General features: G+C 34.1%; 2 protein-coding genes across 2 annotated transcripts in view; one reads left to right on the top strand and one right to left on the bottom strand.

Annotated features, from left to right (window-relative positions):
- Positions 1-2,095: 2,095 nt before the first annotated feature.
- LOC107692701 (voltage-dependent T-type calcium channel subunit alpha-1H-like) lies at positions 2,096-13,373 on the top strand (the record flags this gene model as incomplete). Its single annotated transcript, XM_016491863.1, has 11 exons — positions 2,096-2,288; positions 5,012-5,163; positions 5,905-6,014; positions 7,150-7,283; positions 7,916-7,986; positions 8,097-8,175; positions 8,742-8,863; positions 9,120-9,413; positions 10,308-10,464; positions 10,548-10,705; positions 12,047-13,373. Coding segments are annotated over 11 exons (2,457 nt in total), but the record flags the coding sequence as incomplete, so codon positions are not given.
- Positions 13,374-18,876: 5,503 nt separating this feature from the next.
- The window catches only part of LOC107692735 (synaptogyrin-3-like), a 5,411-nt gene continuing 953 nt past the window's right edge, over positions 18,877-23,334 (bottom strand). The window contains exons 2-4 of the mRNA XM_016491907.1: positions 22,021-22,255; positions 21,072-21,217; positions 18,877-19,389 (exon numbers count right to left, since the gene is read on the bottom strand). Of these exons, the coding sequence (XP_016347393.1) occupies positions 19,171-19,389; positions 21,072-21,217; positions 22,021-22,255 (600 nt within the window). The 3' untranslated portion in view covers positions 18,877-19,170. The remainder of the gene's footprint in view (positions 19,390-21,071; positions 21,218-22,020; positions 22,256-23,334) is intronic.

The following is a 23,334-nucleotide window of genomic DNA, read 5'->3' as shown; positions in this document are numbered from 1 at the left end:
AACTGTGACAAATCATACCCAAAAATTCTTCATACAGTGGACTACCAGTAAAATTGATACAAATTTGGGTCCAAAAATTATTCAGACCGAGTCTGGGAAAAAAACTGAAGTTGAGGTTTGCATGAAGCTGGGTGACAGCATGCCCAGGAGACTACAGGCTGTCATTAAGGCTAAGGGCTGCCCGACAAAGTATTCATAGTTGTGAAAATACTGTCTAACAGCTGTCTGAATTATTTTGGTTGATTGTAATCTATTACATACCTTTCTATCAAAATTATCTAGCATTATCAAGATGAATTTGTTCTGACACAGTTTAACTCTGTGTTCTTGTCATATTTTATTACCATGTTCTAAACTATAGCGAATAAACTGTGATAGTGTGAGAAATGTTGGTGTCTGAATAAATTTTGGTTTGACTGTATCTATTTGATAAATGAAGTTAACCAACTAACATTATACATACCCTTTTGGTTTCTGTACCCAATATTTAAAAAATGTACAAATGCAATACAAATATCGGTATCGGCAAGTACCAAAAATAAAAGTATCGGTATCGGGCGAGTACTGGAAAAAGTGGTATCGGTGCATCCCTATTTACTGCTTTTTTTTCTTCCCTGAAGCTCAAGTGACACAATCACAAAAGGCAGCAGCAGGTTTTTAGGTAAAGCGAGTGTTTGATTAATTCAGCTCTGAACTGAAGAAAAAAGGGAGAGATAGATAAAAAATACAGTGGAGGACACCAGAATGAGCAGGTTGAGGAGGAGAGACAGAACATTCATCATTTAATTCCATTGAGAGGTCTTATATACTCTCTCTTACACACACATACACAGAAACATTGAGTCAATGGACAGTAACAGACTCAACACAACTGGTTTATATAGTGTCCTTTACAGTGGCCCATCTTTTCTGTAGTGACAAATACAATTGTGTTGCATATACAATAAGACAAGTCCAGAGTTTCCATTCCATTCTGCACTTTCTTCCTGTCACATTCCCTGTCTTTGCTTTCTTACTGATGGGCTCCTTTGTCTCTGGAATGAAATTACTGTTTGAAATTTTAGGGCAAGTAAAATATTTGTTTGTTTGTTTTTTTGTTTTTTTTATTTTGAAAGAAATAATACTTTCATTTAACAATGATGCATTAAATAGATCAAAGGTAAAAGTAAGCTTATAATGTTAGATTTTTCTCTTTTTTTCAAATAAATGCTGTTCTTTTAAACTTTCCATTCATCCAAAAAGTCTTGAAAAAATGTATAATTTTCCACAAAAATACTAAGCAGCACAACTGTTATATTAGACATTAGGAAGGATCGTGTGACACTGAAGACTGGAGTAATGATGCTGAAAATTCAGCTTTGCCATCACAGGAATAAACTTTAAAATAAATTAAATTAAAAGGTATTTTAAATTGTAATATTATAATGTTTTTATGGTATTTTTTATTAAATAAATGCAGTCTTTGTGAGCATAAGAGACTTCTTTCAAAAACATTAAAAAAATCTTACCGACCCCAATTATTTAAACATTAGTGTATATTGAATAGATTTTTTTTTTTACAACATTTCAGTCGTTTATTCTTAAAGTTTAATTAGTGTTTAACTAAGACTACTGGCATATTATTCTGAATATCTGAATATTATTAATTTACATTGGCACATACTTTAGCATTACCAAACTAACTATGAATACTGTGTGAGTGGATTTGAAGAAATATGCTTTTGGAGACAGGAGCAGCATCAAAACGAACATAAATTAATGTAAAAAACAAAAAGCCATATGACCTGCATTTTTCAGTTCACTGCAAGGTGTTTTCACAGCCCTTAATTAGTGAATTAAGATTAAATTAATGTGCAGAAATACTCTAAATTCAGCTAAATAAATGCCAAGAGTGAGTATCCAGCATTTCCATAAACGAATGGTAGGAGAAATATGTGCAATATAGTAAATAAAGTTTGTATTCTTAGTATACGTTACTGTGTTGATCACATGTACACATAAATATTTCCTTATGAAAATTACACCTCTTTAACTGAACAAAGTCACCACCTTAAGACTACATGACTTCTCTGTTTTCTTTCTTCTCTCTTTGTAGCCCAAAAGGAATCATAATCCCTGGATGCTTCTGTACTTCATCTCCTTCCTGCTGATCGTCAGCTTCTTCGTGCTGAACATGTTTGTAGGTGTGGTGGTCGAGAACTTCCACAAGTGTAGACAAGACCAAGAGGAAGAGGAGGCCAGACTGAGAGAGGAGAAGAGACAGAAGCGCATGGAGAAGAGGCGCAGGAGTAAGTGTGTGTTTGTTGTACGTGTGCACAGAGTCAGACTGTGTCATAATAAAAAGTCATTTTGCTGTTTTCACTGAAAGCAAAATTCAGAACAAAATGGATTTTGGGCCTTTTTTTGCCACTTTAATATTCAGAGGAGCAGAGGGCAACAACATATTTTGTGGCTTGTCACTGCTGGTAAGGATAAAACTAGCATGGAACAGATTGGTTTTATTGCGTGTAACTTTATTGCATCACACATGGTTAGCACAGTACAGTTTAATTGCTGTCATGTGTATTTAGCAGTAGAAATAGACAATTAGTAGTGATTTCCACAGCCGCGTTCTCCAAAAGCCCTTTGACTTTGTTTGACTTCAAAACCACATAACCAGAATTTAATTAGACAGGAGGCACATAATAATAAGTTTGAGTAAAACCATATACTCTTGCCTCAAATCTCACTTTAATCCTGTGCTTTGGTTATAATTAACAACAACCTTTCTTTAGAAGTACTAGTGTCAGGTAACATAGATATAAAAACATGAGTGGGGATTAAACAATAGGTAGAATTATATTTTTCATAGGGCTGAGTTTTGCTACAAATTTGACGATTCGATTTCATTTCCGATTCGAGTCGATTATTTTAGATATACATCAGGTATAGTGCATGCCAAACTAATGCTGTACAATATACATGAGAGTCAGTCAAATGAACTGATTTTTATATACAGGGCTTAAATTACACTCAGTGAAGTTTTCATAATAATTAAGTCACAATTAGGTAAATATATTTCTACTCCAATTCATTCGCTTTTTTTTATATAGAAACATTTTAATGGTGGCTGTCAAAAAAACTGAATGGATTTATTTTAACATAAATGAAACATTTAAAAACAGAAAAAATTATAATGAATATGTTCTACAGTGCACATACAGTGGTGTGAAAAAGTGTTGGCACCCTTCCTGATTTCTTATTTTTTTGCATGTTTGTCACACTTTAATGTTTCAGATCATCAAACAAATTTAAATATTAGTCAAAGATAACACAAGTAAACACAACATGCAGTTTTTAAATGAAGGTTTTTATTATTAAGGGAAAACAAAATCCAAAACTACATGGCCCTGTGTGAAGAAGTGTTTGTCCCCCTGTTAAAACTGTGGTTTATCACACCTGAGTTCAATTTCTCTAGCCACACCCAGGCCTGATTACTGTTCACACAGGGCCATGTAGTTTTGGATTTTGTTTTCCCTTAATAATAAAAACCTTCATTTAAAAACTGCATGTTGTGTTCACTTGTGTTATCTTTTACTAATATTTGAATTTGTTTGATGATCTGAAACATTAAAGTGTGACAAACATGCAAAAAAATAAGAAATCAGGAAGGGGGCCAACACTTTTTCACACCACTGTACCTATTTAGAAAAATGCTCCTCTTTAGAGTTCATGGTCACAGAATATGTTTTTTGTGACATTGTTTACAAGCTTGAGCTTGATTGAGCAATTACATGAGATAGGATACAGATTTTGGTAAGATGTGCTCTTTCTTTTAACATATCTTCGGACATTCATTCATGTTTATTTCACGCTGAACTGAGGCGCTACAGCGATCTGTCACTCCACATTAAACAGCACCAAAATGGCATTTATTGTTTGAATATTGTAATAAAATGCACATCATTTTAAATCTGAGACTTTCTTTTATATCAAAAATAGCAAAGCACAAAGCTTATTGCAATGTATTTGGATGGGAGGCGCGCTACAATGTTCCGTCCATTAACTGAAAACAGGCTAGACTAATCGATTCTTGGGATTTAAGAATCGATATCGTTTTGTGAAAATGAAAATCGATTAAAATCAAGAAATCCATATTTTTTACACAGGCCTAGTATTTCATGTAGTTCGCATATTTAGGGGCCATGTTTATGGGTCAAAATATTGGGCTCTTTTGGGACAATAAGCAACTGTCTTAGCAACTTATTCATAACACTCACAAATGCATCCCAGAATGCCCCATCAACCATGTGGCAAAATGCTAAAAGACACTCACATCTTCATAGCATCAAGGCGGTGAGTTTTACATAAGTAAGCAATATTCACAATGCCGTAGTATAAATCATATACCATCAGTTTACCCTGGTACTGCCACAGTACTTTTTATAAGAATACCTGAAATGGAAACTGAATTAGTTAGCTGTCTCAAGACATCACTTGCTCTCTCTCTCTCTCTCTCTCTCTCTCTCTCTATCTCAAATGCTCACAAAGCTTCTCTCAAAGACACCTTGAACAGTCTTGAGCCATGATGGATGTTGGGGGACGCTTGGCTGGACATTTACAACGTCCCTCAGATGACTCAACTGTTTGCTAACTGTGACTACATACACACACACACACACTGCTTTGTTAGCAGTTTACTGGCCAGACAAAAACTGGGTCAGTGTGCTTGTGTTTGACAGGGACAACAAAGTAGCCTATACAGTAAACTAACAACACACATCCTGCCCTTGAGTTATGTTCAACGAAACCTCACAAATCTTGTGAATATTAACATGTATTCATTTCAGTTCAAAGCTGCATTACAAAACCGACTTTTTTAAACCTAAAATGTTGGCTGAGGATATTCACAGCATCCTGTGATGCAAGGTGTGTGTGTGTGTGTGTGTGTGTGTGTGTGTGTGTGTACCTGAATGACCTGAATACACCCTTATGAAGGTGTTATTGTTCTCTGTGTGTTTTTGTCTTTCAGAGGCCCTGCAGAGGCCGTACTATGCAGACTACTCTCCAACACGCCTCTATATTCACACATTCTGCACTAGCCATTATCTGGACCTCTTCATCACCATCATCATCGCCATTAATGTGCTCACAATGTCAATGGAGCACTACAGACAACCCAAGGTTTGGTGTATCACACACACACACACACACACACACACACACACAGACAGACATCACTTCTGCAGGGGCAGTGACACTATTAATAGGTTAACAAAAACCTGTTTGAAAAAATGGTATCAGTATTTTAGCATTGCATGTTTTAAGTCAACAAAAAATGGCACACCAGTGTGCTACTAAACTACTGAGATGAACACTATACTATCTTATAATAGACTATATTATACTATATTCATTTATTAATATTTAAAATTAGTTTTTATATTTTCCATGTAATTTTAATTTTAGTTAAATTGTTAGTAATTTTTGTTGTGTTTTAGTTATTTTTATTAGTTTTAATAAATTGAATACATTTTGTTTTTATTCATTCTATACTATATATTAGTTAGCAATAACAACACTGGTTCACACCTACTTTACTTCCATAATCGGACATATTTCAGAGTGAAACAGTATTCAGTATAAACAAATATAGTTATATAGTTAATATAGATTTATGCATCAGAAACTGTTTGGATCATGAAAAGTGTGAGTTACATAACTTGTGATGTTAACCGGAAAGGAAAGTTATTTCTGAGGCATAGCAATTTTGAAAAGATTTTGACAGACATATTTTTTACTAAATGGCTGATGCATCATTCATTATAAGACCAGGATCATATAAATAAATGGTCAGTTTTACATTTCTGTTGAATTCAAGTTTAATATTCTATGTGTCTGACTATCTATATCTGTGTTTCTCAGTATCTGGATGATGGTTTGAAGTACTGTAATTATTTCTTCACGCTGGTTTTTGTGATCGAGGCTGCGCTGAAATTGGTTGCCTTTGGCTTTAGGAGGTTTTTCAAAGAGAGGTAAGGTATATTTTCTAGACTGTAATTTCACTAGTTGGTAGTATTCTTAAATTGACATTTCGGCATGGATCTGTTCTCATGGATTTCACGAAATGAGGAGAAAACAACTGCAATCCATTTTGTTTCACTTTAAAGGCAGTTCACAACCTGTTCAAAAGTTTAGGGATTTTTGTACAACACAAAAATAAATATAGTCTAATTATTTTTGTGGAAACAGTGATACATTTTTTCAGTATTCTTTGATGAATAGTTTTTATGACAGCATTTTTTTTAAATGTCATTTTTTGTAACAATATACATGTCTAGTGTCATGTTTGATAAGTTTAATGCATTTTTGCTGAATAAACATTAATTTATTTAAAAAATGTATATCTTTCTCTCAGTAAAGACTTTTACATTGTTACAACAAAATTATATTTCAAATAAATGTGCATCTTTATCTGTGATTTATTACAAATAAATACAGGGACAATTTGCACTCATCATAAAAATATATGTGAATGTGCTTTTACATTATTAACAACTTTTGTGTTAAAGTGAGTCTGTGATGACAGATGGTGTCTGTGATGCCGACACTATGAGTGTCAAACTGCATCTTGAGCCTCAATGTTTCTCCAAACCTTACTATAAAAAATGATTGTTACACAAATATTTCAAAAGCGTCAGTCTTTGATTGAAATCCTGTCACTCTGTCAGCATTGCATGTCATGCAAACGTGAATACTTGCGACCCATGTTCCAAAATGGTATCAACTCACTGTTTGAAGTGCCTATCATAAAGAAAGGTCACATGGTGTCATGAATAATAATGAGACAAGGCCTTCTCATAAGATGAGGCCATGCAGACTCATGAATAATAATGAGACACCATTGTGACACATCCTGTGATGTTGAGACAGAGAAAAATAGCCCAAAAAGTCTATAAATTAATAAATTTCCTCTTTATAAATTAAAAATACGGGGTGCTAACATTATCTTCCATTGTCTTTCATTCGTGTTCCAGAAAGAAAGAAAGTGTTAAAGAAAGACCTTTCCTCTGACAGTCTCTAATGGGTCAAGTTTAGCTCTTTTCAAGAATATTAAATGGTCTCACAGGACCTTGACTTTATCTCATTGTTTTGTTTTGTTTTTGTCAGGTGGAATCAGTTAGACTTGGCAATTGTTCTTCTCTCCATCATGGGCATCACACTTGAGGAAATTGACCTGAATGCCTCACTACCCATCAACCCAACCATCATACGCATAATGAGGGTGCTGCGCATCGCCAGAGGTACCAAATACACGAAGACAGACACACACACCAGCCGTGACAAGTGAGAAATAAAACAGGGTCTTATAAGATGTGCCAGAGAGAAGAGACATTTCCAGCGTTTTTAGCTATGGGAAATTTAAAGGGGTCATCCGATGCTACATGCACTTTTACAAGTTGTTTGAACTGAAGTAGACAAGAATGACTCCTAAGCGATTGAGGTGTTCTGTTGTTGGATGTAATAATGAACATAGCAGTCGACATGTACTTACCGCTGAAGACGCAGTGGATTACGTTTGTTTTTGAAAGGAATGCGCCCACGATCTACCTAAATGCGTCTATGTTCGTGCGAATCATTCGTGATCCAGCTTCACCTACAGAAGAAGTGAGTATAAGGTTTTTAAATGAATCTTTGCAAATCGCCTTTCCTACCAATGTGCTAATTAGCAAGTTTCATGAGATATCAACTTGTGGAAAATGGGCATCGGATGACCCCTTTAAAAATGTTTTATATACACTACCATTCAAAAGTTTGGGGTCAGTAAAATTCTTTCCAGTACAAAAGTAATATATTCTGTACAGTTTGGGTTTGTGGCAAATAATGTCTAAATGATTAAAAGAGGAATGAAATGTGATATTACATTCCCTTTCAGTGTTGAAGCTGCTGAAGATGGCCACAGGAATGAGATCTCTTCTGGATACAGTAGTTCAAGCTTTACCGCAGGTCAGTGAGTTCATATATCACGTGCTATATCCGTTGTTATTGTGGAATTACTTCACAGATTATGATGTATGTTTATGTGGCTTTATTCTGGTGATATTCTGGTTCTCTAGGTCGGTAATCTGGGTCTGCTGTTTATGCTGCTGTTCTTCATCTATGCAGCACTGGGAGTCGAACTCTTTGGCAAGCTTGGTTGGTATACTTTTCATTTCCTGTTATCTTGCACAACACTACTGTTTAAAAAAGTTTGAAAAAACATTTTTTTTCAAATAAAGTCTCTTATTTCACCAAGGCTGAATTATTTAATCAAAAATACAGTAAAAACTGTAATATTGTGAAATATTATTACTATTTAAATTGTAAAAATATAATGTATCCCTGTGATGGCAATTACTCCAGTCTTCAGTGTCACATGATCCTTGAGAAATGATTCTAATATGCTGATTTGCTGCTCAAGAAACATTTTCTATTACTGTCAATGTTGAAAACAGTTGTGTTCCTCCATATGTTTGTGGAGAACAAAAAATTACTTGAATAGAATAGAAAGGTTCAAAAGAACAGCATTTATTTGAATGTTTTTGTAACATTACAAATATAATTAAGTCTCACTTTTAAACAATTTAATACATCTTAACTAAATAAAAGTATTAATTCAGTACAAAATATCTCACACTACTCAACAGTAGTGCTTATTGTTACATAAAACAAATAAACGTATATTTTGGATAAAGTATTAAAATGAATTGTTTTTAAATCAGAATGCAGTGAGGACAACCCGTGTGAGGGATTGAGCAGACATGCTACATTTCAGAACTTTGGCATGGCGTTCCTCACTCTGTTCCGCGTTTCCACCGGAGACAACTGGAATGGAATCATGAAGGTATTTTGCAAACCATGAAACTATTCATGCATGTCATAAATACCTGTTTATGGAATGCTGATATTTAATGTTAGCTCTTAATTAGACTTACACTCACCCTCGTGTCATTCCAGATGTTTAAGAGTGAGGCTATTACCTTTCAAAAAGATTATTTGTTTCCCACACACAGTAAATGATCAGGTCTTGTCACTTTTTGAGCTTGGCAGAACTCACAATTTCTGTGTTTTTGTGTGTGTGTGTGTGTGTGTGTGTTTAGGATACCCTGCGGGAATGTAAAAATGACAGATGTCTGAGTTACCTGCCGCTTTTGTCGCCTCTGTACTTTGTGACATTCGTGCTAGTGGCACAGTTTGTGCTGGTGAATGTTGTGGTCGCTGTGCTCATGAAACATTTAGAGGAGAGTAACAAAGACGCCCGTGAGGAGGCCGAGATGGAGGCGGAGTTGAAGGAAGAGCTTCATGGCATTCGTAGACAAAGCACCGCCTCTGTGGGTGGAGCCATCGGGCTTGAGGGTACAGCTGTTAAAATGGAGACTCTCTCACATGAACAGGTCAGTTCTGTACATTCTTTTATAATTCTTCTATACATAAAGCCACTGTACTCTTGAAAATATTATATCAAGGAACCTCCTCCCCATATATTTAATAGATATTATTAGAGTTATTGGAGTAATGCTAAATGTATTTTAGCAATGTTTACGATTAGAGAAAAAAATCTGAAAGTTTACTTATTTAAAAACTCTTTGGTGAAATTGATTAGAAAAGGCTAAATGGTCTTAAAATATAGCCTCACATTTGATGTGAAAAATGACCACCCTAGGAAATGAAATTACGAAAACAACAGAGAATTTATTGAGGGTACAATCTACAAATCAGCCACAACAAAATAGTCTTTGATAGTTTTTAATATATATGCCAGAAAATGCTCTTATAAACCACTAGGGAATACACAGCCCTGTATAGGGCTATACAGGTATCTAGTGGTTACACTATGGTATTAAATATGATTTTCTTTATTTCTCCCACCGGATGCCACTAATCTGCCTTTAAATTATAAATATTTAAAATATTTTTTCTTTATTTGCATAATTTTATATTATTTATATTTAGAGGCCAATATTGTCTAGGACCATGAAATCCCCTTAAAATACAAAATGTTAAAGAATAAATATCATTGAAACTAAATAAATTATATTCATTTAATACCAGAGGGTTCAAAGTAAATCTGTAGTTAAGGTTTCAAATCAACATATTCAATTTTAAAGTGGTCCAGTCTATTTTTTATTGGAGTACAGGACAGATTATGTATTATATTAAATAAAAAATATATTGAATATGTTATTTAAATAATAATAATAACAATATTTTTGCAGGGTTTTTAATATGGATATGCAGGGGGAAACATAACTGTTAAAGCACATAATATAGATTTGTTGTGTTCACAGGGCCAAGACCCCAGTTACGGCAACTTCCTGACAGTTAGTAGGCCGTCTATATCACGGATGCTGTCCTTACCTAATGACAGTTACATGCTCTATCCTGTTAAGCCTGTATATGGGTCCATTCATGAGAGAGTCTCCAAACAGGACTCCACACTACCAGGTGACAAAACCAAACCAGTTCTTACTGGTCATGGCACACGTGCAGAGAGAGAATATGACTAAAGCTGTTTGTGTATTCTTCAGGCTCCTCTCTCTCACTCGGCACCCAGCCCTGTGAAGATAGTGCCGTAATGCAGGTTCCAGGAACTGCATCTCAGACAAACCTGGCTGCCGCTCCTGCTCCCCATCCTCTAAATCAAAGAGCAAGATCTAGCAATGCCTTCAGAACCCTGCGGAGACAGGTAATGCAGCGACTCTCATCCTCATGACTGTTTTATATTAGGGATGACAATGGATTAAATTAAATAGACAATTACATAAAATGTAATCTCATGATCTTTGTCACTAATGAAATGCAAAAATTGTGATACTGATCATGTGAACATTTGTCCAAATGTCAGATGTTCTTGCTTCCATTGTATCCTTCTCAAATAATGCTGAGAACATGATCATCAGATTTTACACAAATTTGTTAAGTTTATGCTGCTGTCAGAAAAAAAGAGACATCTGTCTATCTGTCTATCAGCCTGTCTGTCTGTCTGTCTGTCTGTCTATCTGTCTATCTATCTATCTATCTATCTATCTATCATCATTTAACTTAAAATTTATATGTACATATACATTTCTATAAATTATTATTTAAAGAATTATAAATACTTAATCTATTAATACATATATATAAAATTTTATATGATTAAATTTATTACATTACTATTTATTACATAAAATGTTGTTGTTATTATTATTATCTAAATGATTACAAAATAATATGATAGTCATTTTGTTTAAATTTGCATTAAATCTATTTAAAATATTTAATCTATCAAATAAATATAAATTATAAAACACAAAATATTAAAAAATAATTACACATATTAAATTATGAAACATTTGATTAAAAATCAATATATATCATTTCAATATTTGATGCAAATATGTGACCCTGGACCACAAAACCAGTCTTAAGTCGCTGGGGTATATTTGTAGCAATAGCCAAAAATACATTGTATGGGTCAAAATGATAGATTTTTCTTTTATGCCAAAAAATCATTCGGATATTAAGTAAAGATCATGTTCCATGAAGATATTTTGTAAATTTCCTACCGTAAATATATCAAAACTTAATTTTTGATTAGTAATATGCATTGCTAAGAACCTCATTTGGACAACTTTAAAGGCGATTTTCTCAGTATTTTTATTTTTTTGCACCCTCAGATTCCAGATTTTCAAATAGTTGTATCTCGACCAAATATTGTCCTATCCTAACAAACCATACATCAATGGAAAGCTTATTTATTCAGCTGTACATTTCGAAAAAATTGACACTTAAGACTGGTTCTGTGGTACAGGGTCACATATATCATTTAATGATTGATGATTGATTTAATATATAATTTAATCTATAATATATCTATAATCTATAATCATTTTGTATTACATTAGGTATTAGGTTTAATTTATTTTAAATAAAATAATTAAATCTATTACATTATATTAGAAATAGCAATAAAGTATTCAAGATTGTCATGTAATTTATCGTTTTTTAATGTGTGTACTGACAGTAAATGTGTTTTTATCTGCAGCAAGCAATAAAGAGCGACTCCATTGATTCCACAAACGCTGACTCTAGAGACACCTTACACATCCCGAGCAAACCCTGCTCCAGTGATAACCTTCATCTCAAAGTACCCAGCATTCCCCTCACCGGTGGATCCGCCCCGTGTTCGCCCCAGGCCTCACCTCCCCCTCCCCTCCGCAACCGGACAGCGAGCGTACAAACAAACAGACACGTGTACAGCCAACGCAGCATCCCCTGTCGACAAGCCGCGTACGAGACGCAATCTAGAAAACCTCTAGAAATAACGCACACACATCCACAAACCAAACTACAGGATTCGCATGAGGTGGCCCGACTCAACACGAACGTTCCCCAAAGAAGAGCCTCTCAGCGGGTGGCACGCAACCATAACTTGTCCCCTTATGAACCGCCCTTCTGTTCTGAAGCCCAGTCTCAAGACTCATTACACGGTGGGGCATCCCGCCAGCCAGGCACCAGCGCTCAATGTCTACGGAAGTACAACAGTATAAAAAATAATGGCTTCCTATCTCAACTCCAAGTCCCTCGGCGTCACTCGACGCACGGGGAAGAGTTACTGCTTCAGCAGCAGCCACCTGGACCTTCTCCAATGCCCAAGAAGGAGAAAATGAGCCCGCCCTGCATCTCCATCGACCCTCCCACCGACGCAGAGTTTCCGTCTCCAGCGGTCGGTCAGGAGCACAGCACAGTCCTAAGACGGCGGACACCATCCTTCGACTCCGCACTCCCACGGGAGTCCATAGATCTTCCTGACATACAGGATGAACCTCATTTGCCAAGTCGTTTGCCCCTCCCACAATTCTCTTTTGACCAATCGGATGTAAGTTCGCTGAGCAGCCTGTCGGAACTGCTTTCGGATAGTGACCAGTCGACGCACTCCATCCCTCCTGAGGCTCAGAGTCCACTCAGGAAGAAGGTATTGGTCAGAATGGCCAGCACTAGGGATCCAGGAAATGAGGATTCGTTTGCCTAGGCGACCACGCAGGAAGCCACTCGCGCATTTCGCCTCTTCGCAAAGCATTTTAATAACAGGAAGAGGCGGTGTCGTCAAAAGTATGCAAATGTGTTTCTGTTGGAACTGATGTTTTTTTGCCTGATCATATTGATTAGGGAACTTTTATTAGTGTTCATCACACACACTGATGTTGTGACGTTTTATGTGAGTTCATGTGAACATCCATCACAGAAACATGTTGCATCGTGGCATATGATTACTGCACATGACCATGCAATTTTAACCCTCATATTTTGTTTGGGGTCTGAAAGGTTGTTTCATAGCTCAAAAAGTGTCATTTAAAGTTATGCTGTAAAGCCTGGCAAATTAAATCTAAGTTTATTGACGTTTTAGACAAAATATACAAAAAAAAGTTTGCATATGTGTTTTTGTTTATTTGTTTATTTGAGGGGGCACAGTTGCTTCAGTCCAGTAAATGTATAAAATATAACAATTATTTTTAAGTTTACTTACATCAGTAAATATTTTACCGCAAAAAGGCACATGAACCACATCCTGAAGGAGGAAGCATTGATGGATTGTTTTTGTTTTTTAATTTTGACACAAATTGTGATCCAGCGTTTGTACGAATCATACAGAAGTGTAGTTTTGCTTTTTAAAAGATTAGATTTCCTTCTTGCGCTGGCAAAAAAAGCACTCAATATGTCTTGAGAAATGATAAAAATCTAGTTTATTTTAATTTTTTACATTCATTTTTTTTTTTTATCAGATTGACCCCAAACAGAAACAACATTATTGTATTGTGTAATAATTAACTGACGTGCATGCCAAATTTGTGGTAAATCAGAGGGTTAAACTTCAGTAATATCTGTTTTGATTCAGTCTGAGGAACAGAATAAAATAATTTGAAGGGAAATGAGTTATTATTAGTAAGTCAATCTCAACAGAACATGAGGGTTAAATGGCAGCACTATATTTGTCATCTTCAAGCAAACCCTTACGTCACATGATTAATTAACTTTAAAGTCATGCCCTAATTGTAACACCCTATTGTCTTACAGAGTATATGACACACAGATATATTTTAGCTGAAACATGTGCATGTTTCATAATGCAGATTGTGTAGCTGAATGAATGAGATGATTATTGTATATATGTGTGGCATGTGATATTTTTGTAAAGGGTCAGATTTTTACATGTTGTTGGCCTTCAGGAAGAATCGTGTTAAAGGAATGTTCCGGGTTCAAGTTCTACATCTGTGCTGCAGATTAATACAGAAAATCATTTTGATTTGTTCCTCAGTTTGTGTGTACAGTGATGCAGTGGAAGTCTATGGGGACAAGCATTGCAGCAGGATAAAATAGACATGGTTTTGAAACTATAGTCATAAGAGTTTAGCATTGTGTCGACATGACACTAGTGTAATGACATTTCCTAATAACCCTGTCTATGCAAAGTTATATCCAATTTTTCCAGTTTTCACTCAGAAGGTAATACATTTCACATGGCAAGTAACACATTGAAGTAAACATGAAATTTTGAAGTAGAACTGAAATATAATAATATTGAAATAGTATTTTCTTATAAAATGTGCTACAATTTTACAGTCTGTGGAGGACTTGGAGTGCCGCTTTAAAGCAAAATCAATAAATCAATAATGTATTAATTCAAAATAAAAATGTAAATAATTTTTTCAAATTGACAAATACACATATTTAAAAGAGTTTAATTTAGCTTGTAACGTAGTTAAATGTAATAATTAATAACACATGCAAAGATACTAGTAGGTAGCGACCAGAAATTAATCTTGCACAGAAATAACTTTTTCTTTAAACCCTCTGAAATATTTTCCCCTTTGACTTTCATTGTAAGAGCATTACTGTAAACACGTCTTTATATTAATTTTAAGTGTTCTTTCTTTTGAACTGTATTTCACTGACATGCTTCATGTAAACTTTCAATCAGGACATTTATTTATTTATTCCATGCACAAGCATAGAGATTTCCAAAGAAATGAGCTAGCATGAATGCTAACACTTATTTTGGTTTGACAACATTGGTGTTTTGGACCATCAAGGGATGAATTCAGTAATAATTAGCCCATGAACATTTACATTTAAGCAAAGTATTGAATAGCATTATCATTATTTCCCTTCTTGTCAGTGTTGCAGTATTTACAACAACATGACGCTTGTTTAGTACCGGTGTCATTTCCTCACATAAAGACAGACGTGCATCTAAAGTTCCCCTGCATTACCAGTCAAACATGGGCTTTTCACACTTAACCTTGGGTTAACAACTCTTTTAAACCTCAGATTAAGGCCACTTTTAATCCTGGATTAATAAAATTCCCATTTTGACATGACAGGATTTGACAGGAATCCCGAAGAAATGTATTAAGTTTTCTACAAACATATAAACAGATAATAATAAATGTTTCTTGAGCAGCAAATCAGCATATTAGAATGATTTTTGGAGAATCATGTGACACTGAAGACTGGAGTAATGAAGAACGAAAAACGATGAAAAAAACAACTTTTTTTTTTTACCAACCACAATCTTTTAAACAGTAGTGTTGTACATTTCCACAGATAAATAAGCAGTTATTAGAACAGGTCACATACATTCACCTGGGGTTTCAAAAAATAGATTTTCAAGTGTGAAAAGCCCTGTAAAAACAGTGATTGATTGATTGATTGATTGATTGATTGCTTGCAGTTTATGCATTCTCAAACTCATGCTAATACATATTATTATGTATTGGCATTATTATGCCTGGCATATCTTTTAAAAATTTATTTTATGATTAACTAGAGTGTAATGGAGGTATTTGGGAAAACCAAGGGCTGCTAAATATAAATGAGTATCGCTGTATTGAGGTCAGGATATGTGTCATGAGATCCAGAATGCTGTTTGACTGCTTCATGATGCTTTTGGGTGCATCTACAGATGAGAGCATCCATTGAGTATCAAGATACATTTGGTTGAAAAACTATGGGCATTAAACAGTTAGAGACTGGTAACTACTTGAAAAGATTTCTATTTTGCGTTTCCTGTAGACTGTAATCCATCGCCACTATGTGTGAAACTTTAAGAGACAGATCAGTGTGTAAACAGGGCAAAATGCCAATACTTTCCAATAATAGGGTACAAAATAGGGCTTAAAATAACTTCAATCATAAAAAATAAAACTATGTGTCAGTGAAAGGAGGCATTTTGCCGAAATCTTTCATTTGGGGGGGTTTAGTTTGGGCTCAAATGTTGGTTTGTAGTTATTGATAAACTTGTATGTCCCATAAAGTAACAAAAAATATATATTTTTTCCCTTGATGTATCCTTAATAACAGGGTTGAATGGTTGACGTTTGAAACTAGCTATTGGCATGCTGTGAATTTTATGTTAGCTAATAGTTTATTAAACATATTAATAGCTCTTTGTCTGAAGAACATGACATTTTTATATTTATTTATTTTACAAAAAAGCAACAGGACACTAGTTTGTACCCTGTTTGTGGAGAATCCCATCCTCCAAACTTCACTTGCAAGGTTTTTGTCATCCAGCTTATTCATATTGGTTTTTGAAACACAAACAATACTGTACCTTGTAATATATCCCAATGTATTTGAAATGATAAACAAGGCCAGCACCAGAAAGTTTCTGTGTGTTGACCTGGTAATAATAGCATGTATATCAACCTAACTGTATCTTGCCCTTATTTCTGTTGTTTTTTCTTATGGCATAATAAGATAATAAGGGACACACTGTATTATAAATCTAGTTGCAAAGTAGTATTTATTCATATTTCTAATTAGTTTTTATTTTTATATTTTCAGTTTTCATTTAAGTAATTTTGATGAAGACTTTTGTTATTTTCATTCATTTTATATTTCTATATTATATAGCATTCATTTATTTGCATTTCAGTTATAGTTTGTGATTTTAGTTCTTAAAATTACATCAAATTACTTTCATGTAATATTGCTATCTTATTTCAGCTTTATTTCAATTAGTGAATGTTTATATATATATATATATATATATATATATATATATATAGCACGAGCAGCACGAGCCACAGTCATAAATTAGTTTACAGTTTTTCACCTTCTCTCAGAATTACCTAAGAATTAAAGTCACCCAATAAAGAAAATTCTGTCTTATTTACTCACCATTGTGTTATTCCAAAACTGCATGCTGTTATTATATTTTTTCTGTGGAATAGTTTTGTCATTTTGGAATCCCAGTACATGAAATGGCATCATCCAGCAGTCTGCTTCACTGTACTGATTCATCTTTATTCAGGACCTCATGGTACTGTATATGTCATCTTAAAGACTTTAATAACCACTGTAACGTCTTCTATTAACAAAATATAACAATAACATCTGATTCAGTGAGAATTTGTGGCATTTTACCATATCATGCAATTAGATGGAATTAGAGCAAGCACACGCATTCCCACCCACACTTACACACACACAAACACACACACATACATATGCACAAGTATGCTTGTTCAATAATCAATGTTCAGTAATCTCAGTTATCTCATCCGGAATGTCTCTGACTGCTACTAGAGTCCATCAGCAAACACACTTTTTTGCTCATTCTCTTCACCATTTCTCATTATCTCTCTCTCTCTCTCTCTCTCTCTCGTAATAGTGACATACTGTAAGTACTTATAAACACATTTGCTAATTCTTTCTCAACAAAAACAATTTTGACACAAATTACGTGGACAGAACTGATTTAACTGCAGTAGACGTTGATTGATGTATCGTTTGGTACTTCTGTCAGTTTAGCTGTGCCAAGACTGTATCATTTGATAATCAGAAACACAAAAATAATAATATAAGCTATCCTTTTGTTATACTTAAAGGTGCACCAAGTAACTTCTGCAATTGGAAAAAAAGTTTTACCCTGAAAGTAGGGAATAGTACTTTTGTAAAATATGTTGTAAATTTTAGATATGAAATATGACTCCATTCATATTAGTGGTCTAAAACTCCTGTTTTTTAAGTTTTTCAAGCTGAAGGTTTTCATGTAAGATTTATATTTTATTTAATTGATTTTACTTCAATCCTATGGAAGCCCATTTCCGCCACTGAATAAAAAAGAAAAAAGGTAATTGCGACTTTTTATCTAAAAATTCTGACTTTTTTTTCTCATAATTGCGTGATACAAACTTGCAATTCTGACTTTTTTTCGCATAATTGCGTGATACAAACTTGCAATTCTGACTTTTTTTCTCATAATTGCGATATACAAACTCAATTCTGACTTTTTTTCTCATAATTGCGTCATACAAACTCACAATTCTGACTTTTTTTCTCATAATTGCGTAATACAAACTCACAATTCTGACTTTTTTTCTCAGAATTGCATGACATAAACACAATTGCGAGTTAAAAAGTCATAATTGTGAGATATAAATTTGCAATTTTGAGAAATAGTCAGAATTGCGTAATACAAACTCACAATTCTGACTTTATTTCTCAGAATTGCGACTTTATGTCTCGCAATTGCGAGTTTATATCTCACAATTCTGTGATGAAAAAGTCAGAATTGTGAGATAAAAAGTCGCAATAACCTTTTTTTTATTTTTTTTTTATTAAGAGGCGGAAACGGGCTTCCATATCAATCACACCATTTCAATTAATGAAAATGTTTTTAATTAGCACTGGCCAAAAAAAAAAAAACAGTCATCATTTAGATAAGCTTTTTCTGAATTACCAGAATTAAAGTTATTAAATTCTGTCATTATTTACTCAGCAAAAACTTTTTCTTTAAAATTATGCAAGAGCTAATACTTAGTGCACCTTTAACTATTTTTCATTTCTTTAATTAAACAATAATAATAAAATGCTTTACTAAATAAATAGCACGTGGTGATTTTGACAATTATTTGTAGCCGAATGTAAAACATTCGGGTAGGCAATCACAATCAACCCAAAACATCCATCTTTGCTCAGGTTAAAGTGGGACTATACATTATCAGACTGTATTATAGTGTGGACTACAGAAGGTGAGCATCATCCCCTCGCCACCCTGTTACTAAAACGCGATACGATACGATACATTTAGCTAACATTGACGGCAGTCTATACTCTGTCCTTTAGCGCTGCTATATTCCTTGCCTTCTGACTGGTTGTGGATTAAAATGCAGGTGGGATCTTGTATCCAGGGGGACGGGTCTCCACGGTTTCGATGAGCGGTGGACTCTGGTAAGCGTTGACGGGGATGGTGGTCTGACCGATGACGTCGTTGGAGGGGTACGGCTGCTTGGGCGGCTGGCCAGCGATGTGTTCGGTGGTGAACAGTGTCATGTCAGTACCGAGCAGGAACCTCTGAACGGCGCACACCGTAAGGCCCGCCTAGTCAGGATAACCAGGATTATGCAAATTAGTCTGATTAGCATGTTAGTGAGAAAGACAATCATGCTTATGAGGTATCAGCAAGAGTTAGTTGGAATGCTTGAGTTAACCAAGTTTCAGTGTAAACACACAAAAAGAATATCTTTTTACTCTACTTGATCTAGAAATATAAGTTAATTCTTATAATTGTGACGGAAAAAGTGACTTTAATCAGAGTACGCAATATATGTAATGTTATGTGAATGCCTGTGTTTGCGTTTGGTGTCTATTTTAACCCATGTTTTTATGGAGTTTTTGTAAAGTAAAAATTGTAAATTACATATATCATCTACTAAAATATATTGCTTCCAATAAAAAAAAACACTTGAGGTAGGTTAATGCAAAATATTTTTTGCATTCTTTCAGTTTTATAGCAATCATACTGTGTCATAATACATGCTATAGTCATACATCTACTGTATATACAGTGGCCAAATGTCTGTGTACATTTACACTATTGTTCAAAATTTTGGGATCAGTAAGATTTTTTAATGTTTTTGAAAAAAGTCTCTTAAGCTCACATTTATTACATTTAGATAAAAATACAGTAAAAGTTGTAAAATGTAAAAAACAAAATTGTGAAAAAATTACAATTTAAAAATCATTGTCTCTTATTTTAATATATTTTAAAATGTCATTTATTTTTGTGATGGCAAAGCTGAATTTTCAGCAACCATTACTCCAGTCTGCAGTGTCACATGACCCTTCAAAAATCATTGTGCTGCTTCATATTTTGTGGAAACTGAAATACATTTTAAAAAAACTCTTGCTGACTTCAACATTTTAAACAGTAATGTATATTTTCAAAAATATAATCAATTATTGAAAGCAAATTCGATCAAAAATTAACACTTCATTTTTGCTATATTACTTAAAATCACTTCTAATGATTGGCCAATTAGGCACAGTTATTATTTGAGAAAATCTTAAAATATTGGCTGGTTAATTGTGATGGCAGATAAATGTATATCATTAGAATATAGTATATGTATACATATATAGTGTAGGTTAATGTCTATAAAGCTAGGCTTCATAATAACCAGCAATAACATATATTTAATTATATAAAATCTTTAGAAATTGTAATACTTGTTTTATCAACATTTATGACACATTATAATGTTTATTATAAATCTAGGTTATTATAGAGTGCACACACTGTATACTCTCAGAGAAAAAAGTAGCTGCCACTGGGGTGGTACCCTAATGTACAAAAGCTAAAAGGTACACCTTTGTAGCTTATTTACTCCTAAATGGTACATATTACACCTTTAAAGGTAAATATTAGTCCTTTAAAAGTACATATTAGAACCTAAAGTGTAAACTTTTTGAATTGCCCCAGTGATAGATTTGTACCTTTTTTCTGAATGTATTGACCATATTGATAGCACTTTGTACTACTGTCAGACTAGCATAGTTTAGTGTGTACTTAGGAGTAGTACATGAAATCTACATCTAAACTACTGAGAGACTGTTAGGCTGTTTGGACAAAAGCCTCTGTTTATCCTCCATAAAGGCAGTGTTCTTAAACCTGTGCACTGCTAGCAGACATAGATACGCCTGAAACACAAACACCAATGCTGGCGGTCAAATATGAAAGTAATTGTGATGGTGTACTGTATGTATAAGATGGCGTGTCTTACCCAGGAAAGGATGGAGAAGAAAGAGAAGGTGATAGCTGCTCGTGCTGCGTCTGACGCCTGCTCCAGCGGCAGCTCCTTAGGGGAAGTATGACTCCACTGACTGGCCAAAAAGCAGAATCCTACAAACCAAAGGAACGTCCAGAATCCTAAAGAGAGGAGATTGGAAAATGTGGGGGGGAAATTACAAATATATTCTTCAAAAAATAATTTTTGGTTTATTTTTTCCAGGTACACTACATTTCATTATCATACAAACATATTGACCATTTCAGCAATTGGGTCTATAGAACAAATCAGTTATAGTTAACTAAAACTAAAACCTTATATACTAAACTAACATTAAATATATACACTATATTATATACTAAAGCTAAAATCTTATATAGCATATTTGTAACATATTTGTTTAACATAATTATTACTTAGAATAAAATAAAGGCTAAAATATTTTTTAAAAATCAGTTGTTATTTCAGTTATTTGCCAAGGCAGCATTTCTCATTTTAATTTAGTTTGATGTACTAAAATAACTAAAACTGAAATAAAATTGAATTTAAAAAAAAACTATGTAGACATAAAAATAAATCTAATAAAAATGAAATGAGTTACTGAAAATTTCACTAAAATTAAAACGAAAATAAAAAATATGAGAATAAAAACTCATTCAAAATATGAACAAAAACTATTATAGTATCTCAATTATACTACAATAACACTGAAAAAATGCATCTCCCCAGCCAGTTTATTATAAACCTTTTCATTGCTATGACAGCCTGTACTAGATATTTCTCACTCTTTGTGAAGATATAGAGTAAAAATTTTATAAAAAATATATATATAATTTAATAAATAAAATGAAAATCACTGACTGGATGTAATTGTGACTGCATCAGAATAAACTAATTATCATCATTCACAAAATAACAATGATTCATGACTGAATATTTTTACCTGAAAAAAACATCTCCAACAGCACTGCTCTCTTTCTATTTTTAACACTGCTGATCTGGGGGAAGTAGACGTCCAGGGCCAGGAAGAAGACGCAGGCTAAGAAAGCCACAATTCCTATAGTGATGCCGTAGTTACAGGCGTCTGCGTTCTTATTAAAGACACAGTGCAGTCGCTCACTGCCCATATTCACATAGCCCTCATTTATTATAGAAGCAAAGACCACCATGGAGAAGATCTGGAGAGAGTCAGTGAAAAAAAGACACGAGTCACAGCAATAGGTATATAAACTTCATCCCTGGTCGGTGTTAAATTAATAAAACCCCTTAAATTATTTGCATTCTCAGAAGGCATCTAAGTGAAGCTTTTCTTTTCTTATATCATGCATGCTAAACGGAAGTGACACATCATTCTTTTGCTGATGCCGTGTTATGCATTTACCAGGAAAGAATTTCATTTACACCTTAGGGAGAAAATGTGGCTAATTCACACTAATGCAACAGATCATGCACAACCACACGGTCCACACCCTCAGACAAGAGATCCCCCAAAAAAGTGCACATGTTGTGTAGTGTAGTGTTTGTTGGAGTAACAGTAAGAGCAAATCAGTAGCAATGCTCAGTTATTGTGGTGCCATGTGCTATTTTTGGCAATGAAACCCCATAAACTGACGCATACATCACATCACATAGTCGTCATAGAAACAGCTACAGTTGCTTTTGTTATTGGCTGGCTAGATAAAACATTGTGTTAAAGGAAGACGCAACATCCAACATGTATCTAAACATGCCTCAAAGCTCTGTATCTGACCCTCTTTTGTTGGCGTGACCTAATGTACTCAGGTTGATTCAGTCATATTAAAGAATATACCTTGAATAAATCAGTTAAGTACAAAACATTTTAAAGTGTATGGAGGCTTTTTAAAAGTCAAAACACAATTTTCCTCCACCTTAGGCACAGATCTGGTAATTGGTGTGCATTTATGAACATATCAGTCTTCCGTGAAGTTAATACAGTAAGTTCATTTATAGTTCAAGCTCACTTTGTCATTTCTGAGAAAGACCATTGGCTTTGAAAGTTTTAAAACAGTACAGTATATGGTTATTATCCTATAATAGAGTTTTGATAACTTGGTTAGTTACTACAATAAAAAATTACAATGTTTAAGGAGATCTGAGATTAATATTTTGTTATTTTGTTTAAAAAAAAATATATATATTTCAATAACCTAAACCTCTGGTGTTCAATTTGCATATGGGGAAAATGGTCTTTTCTCATAATAATGCTGACTTTATGACAAAATGTTTAAGTTTGAAT

The sequence above is a fragment of the Sinocyclocheilus anshuiensis genome, unplaced genomic scaffold, assembly GCF_001515605.1.
Source record: "Sinocyclocheilus anshuiensis isolate Anshui unplaced genomic scaffold, SAMN03320099.WGS_v1.1 scaffold50, whole genome shotgun sequence".
In the NCBI taxonomy this organism is placed as follows: Eukaryota; Metazoa; Chordata; class Actinopteri; order Cypriniformes; family Cyprinidae; genus Sinocyclocheilus; species Sinocyclocheilus anshuiensis.
This window is presented reverse-complemented; position numbering and strand designations above follow the sequence as displayed.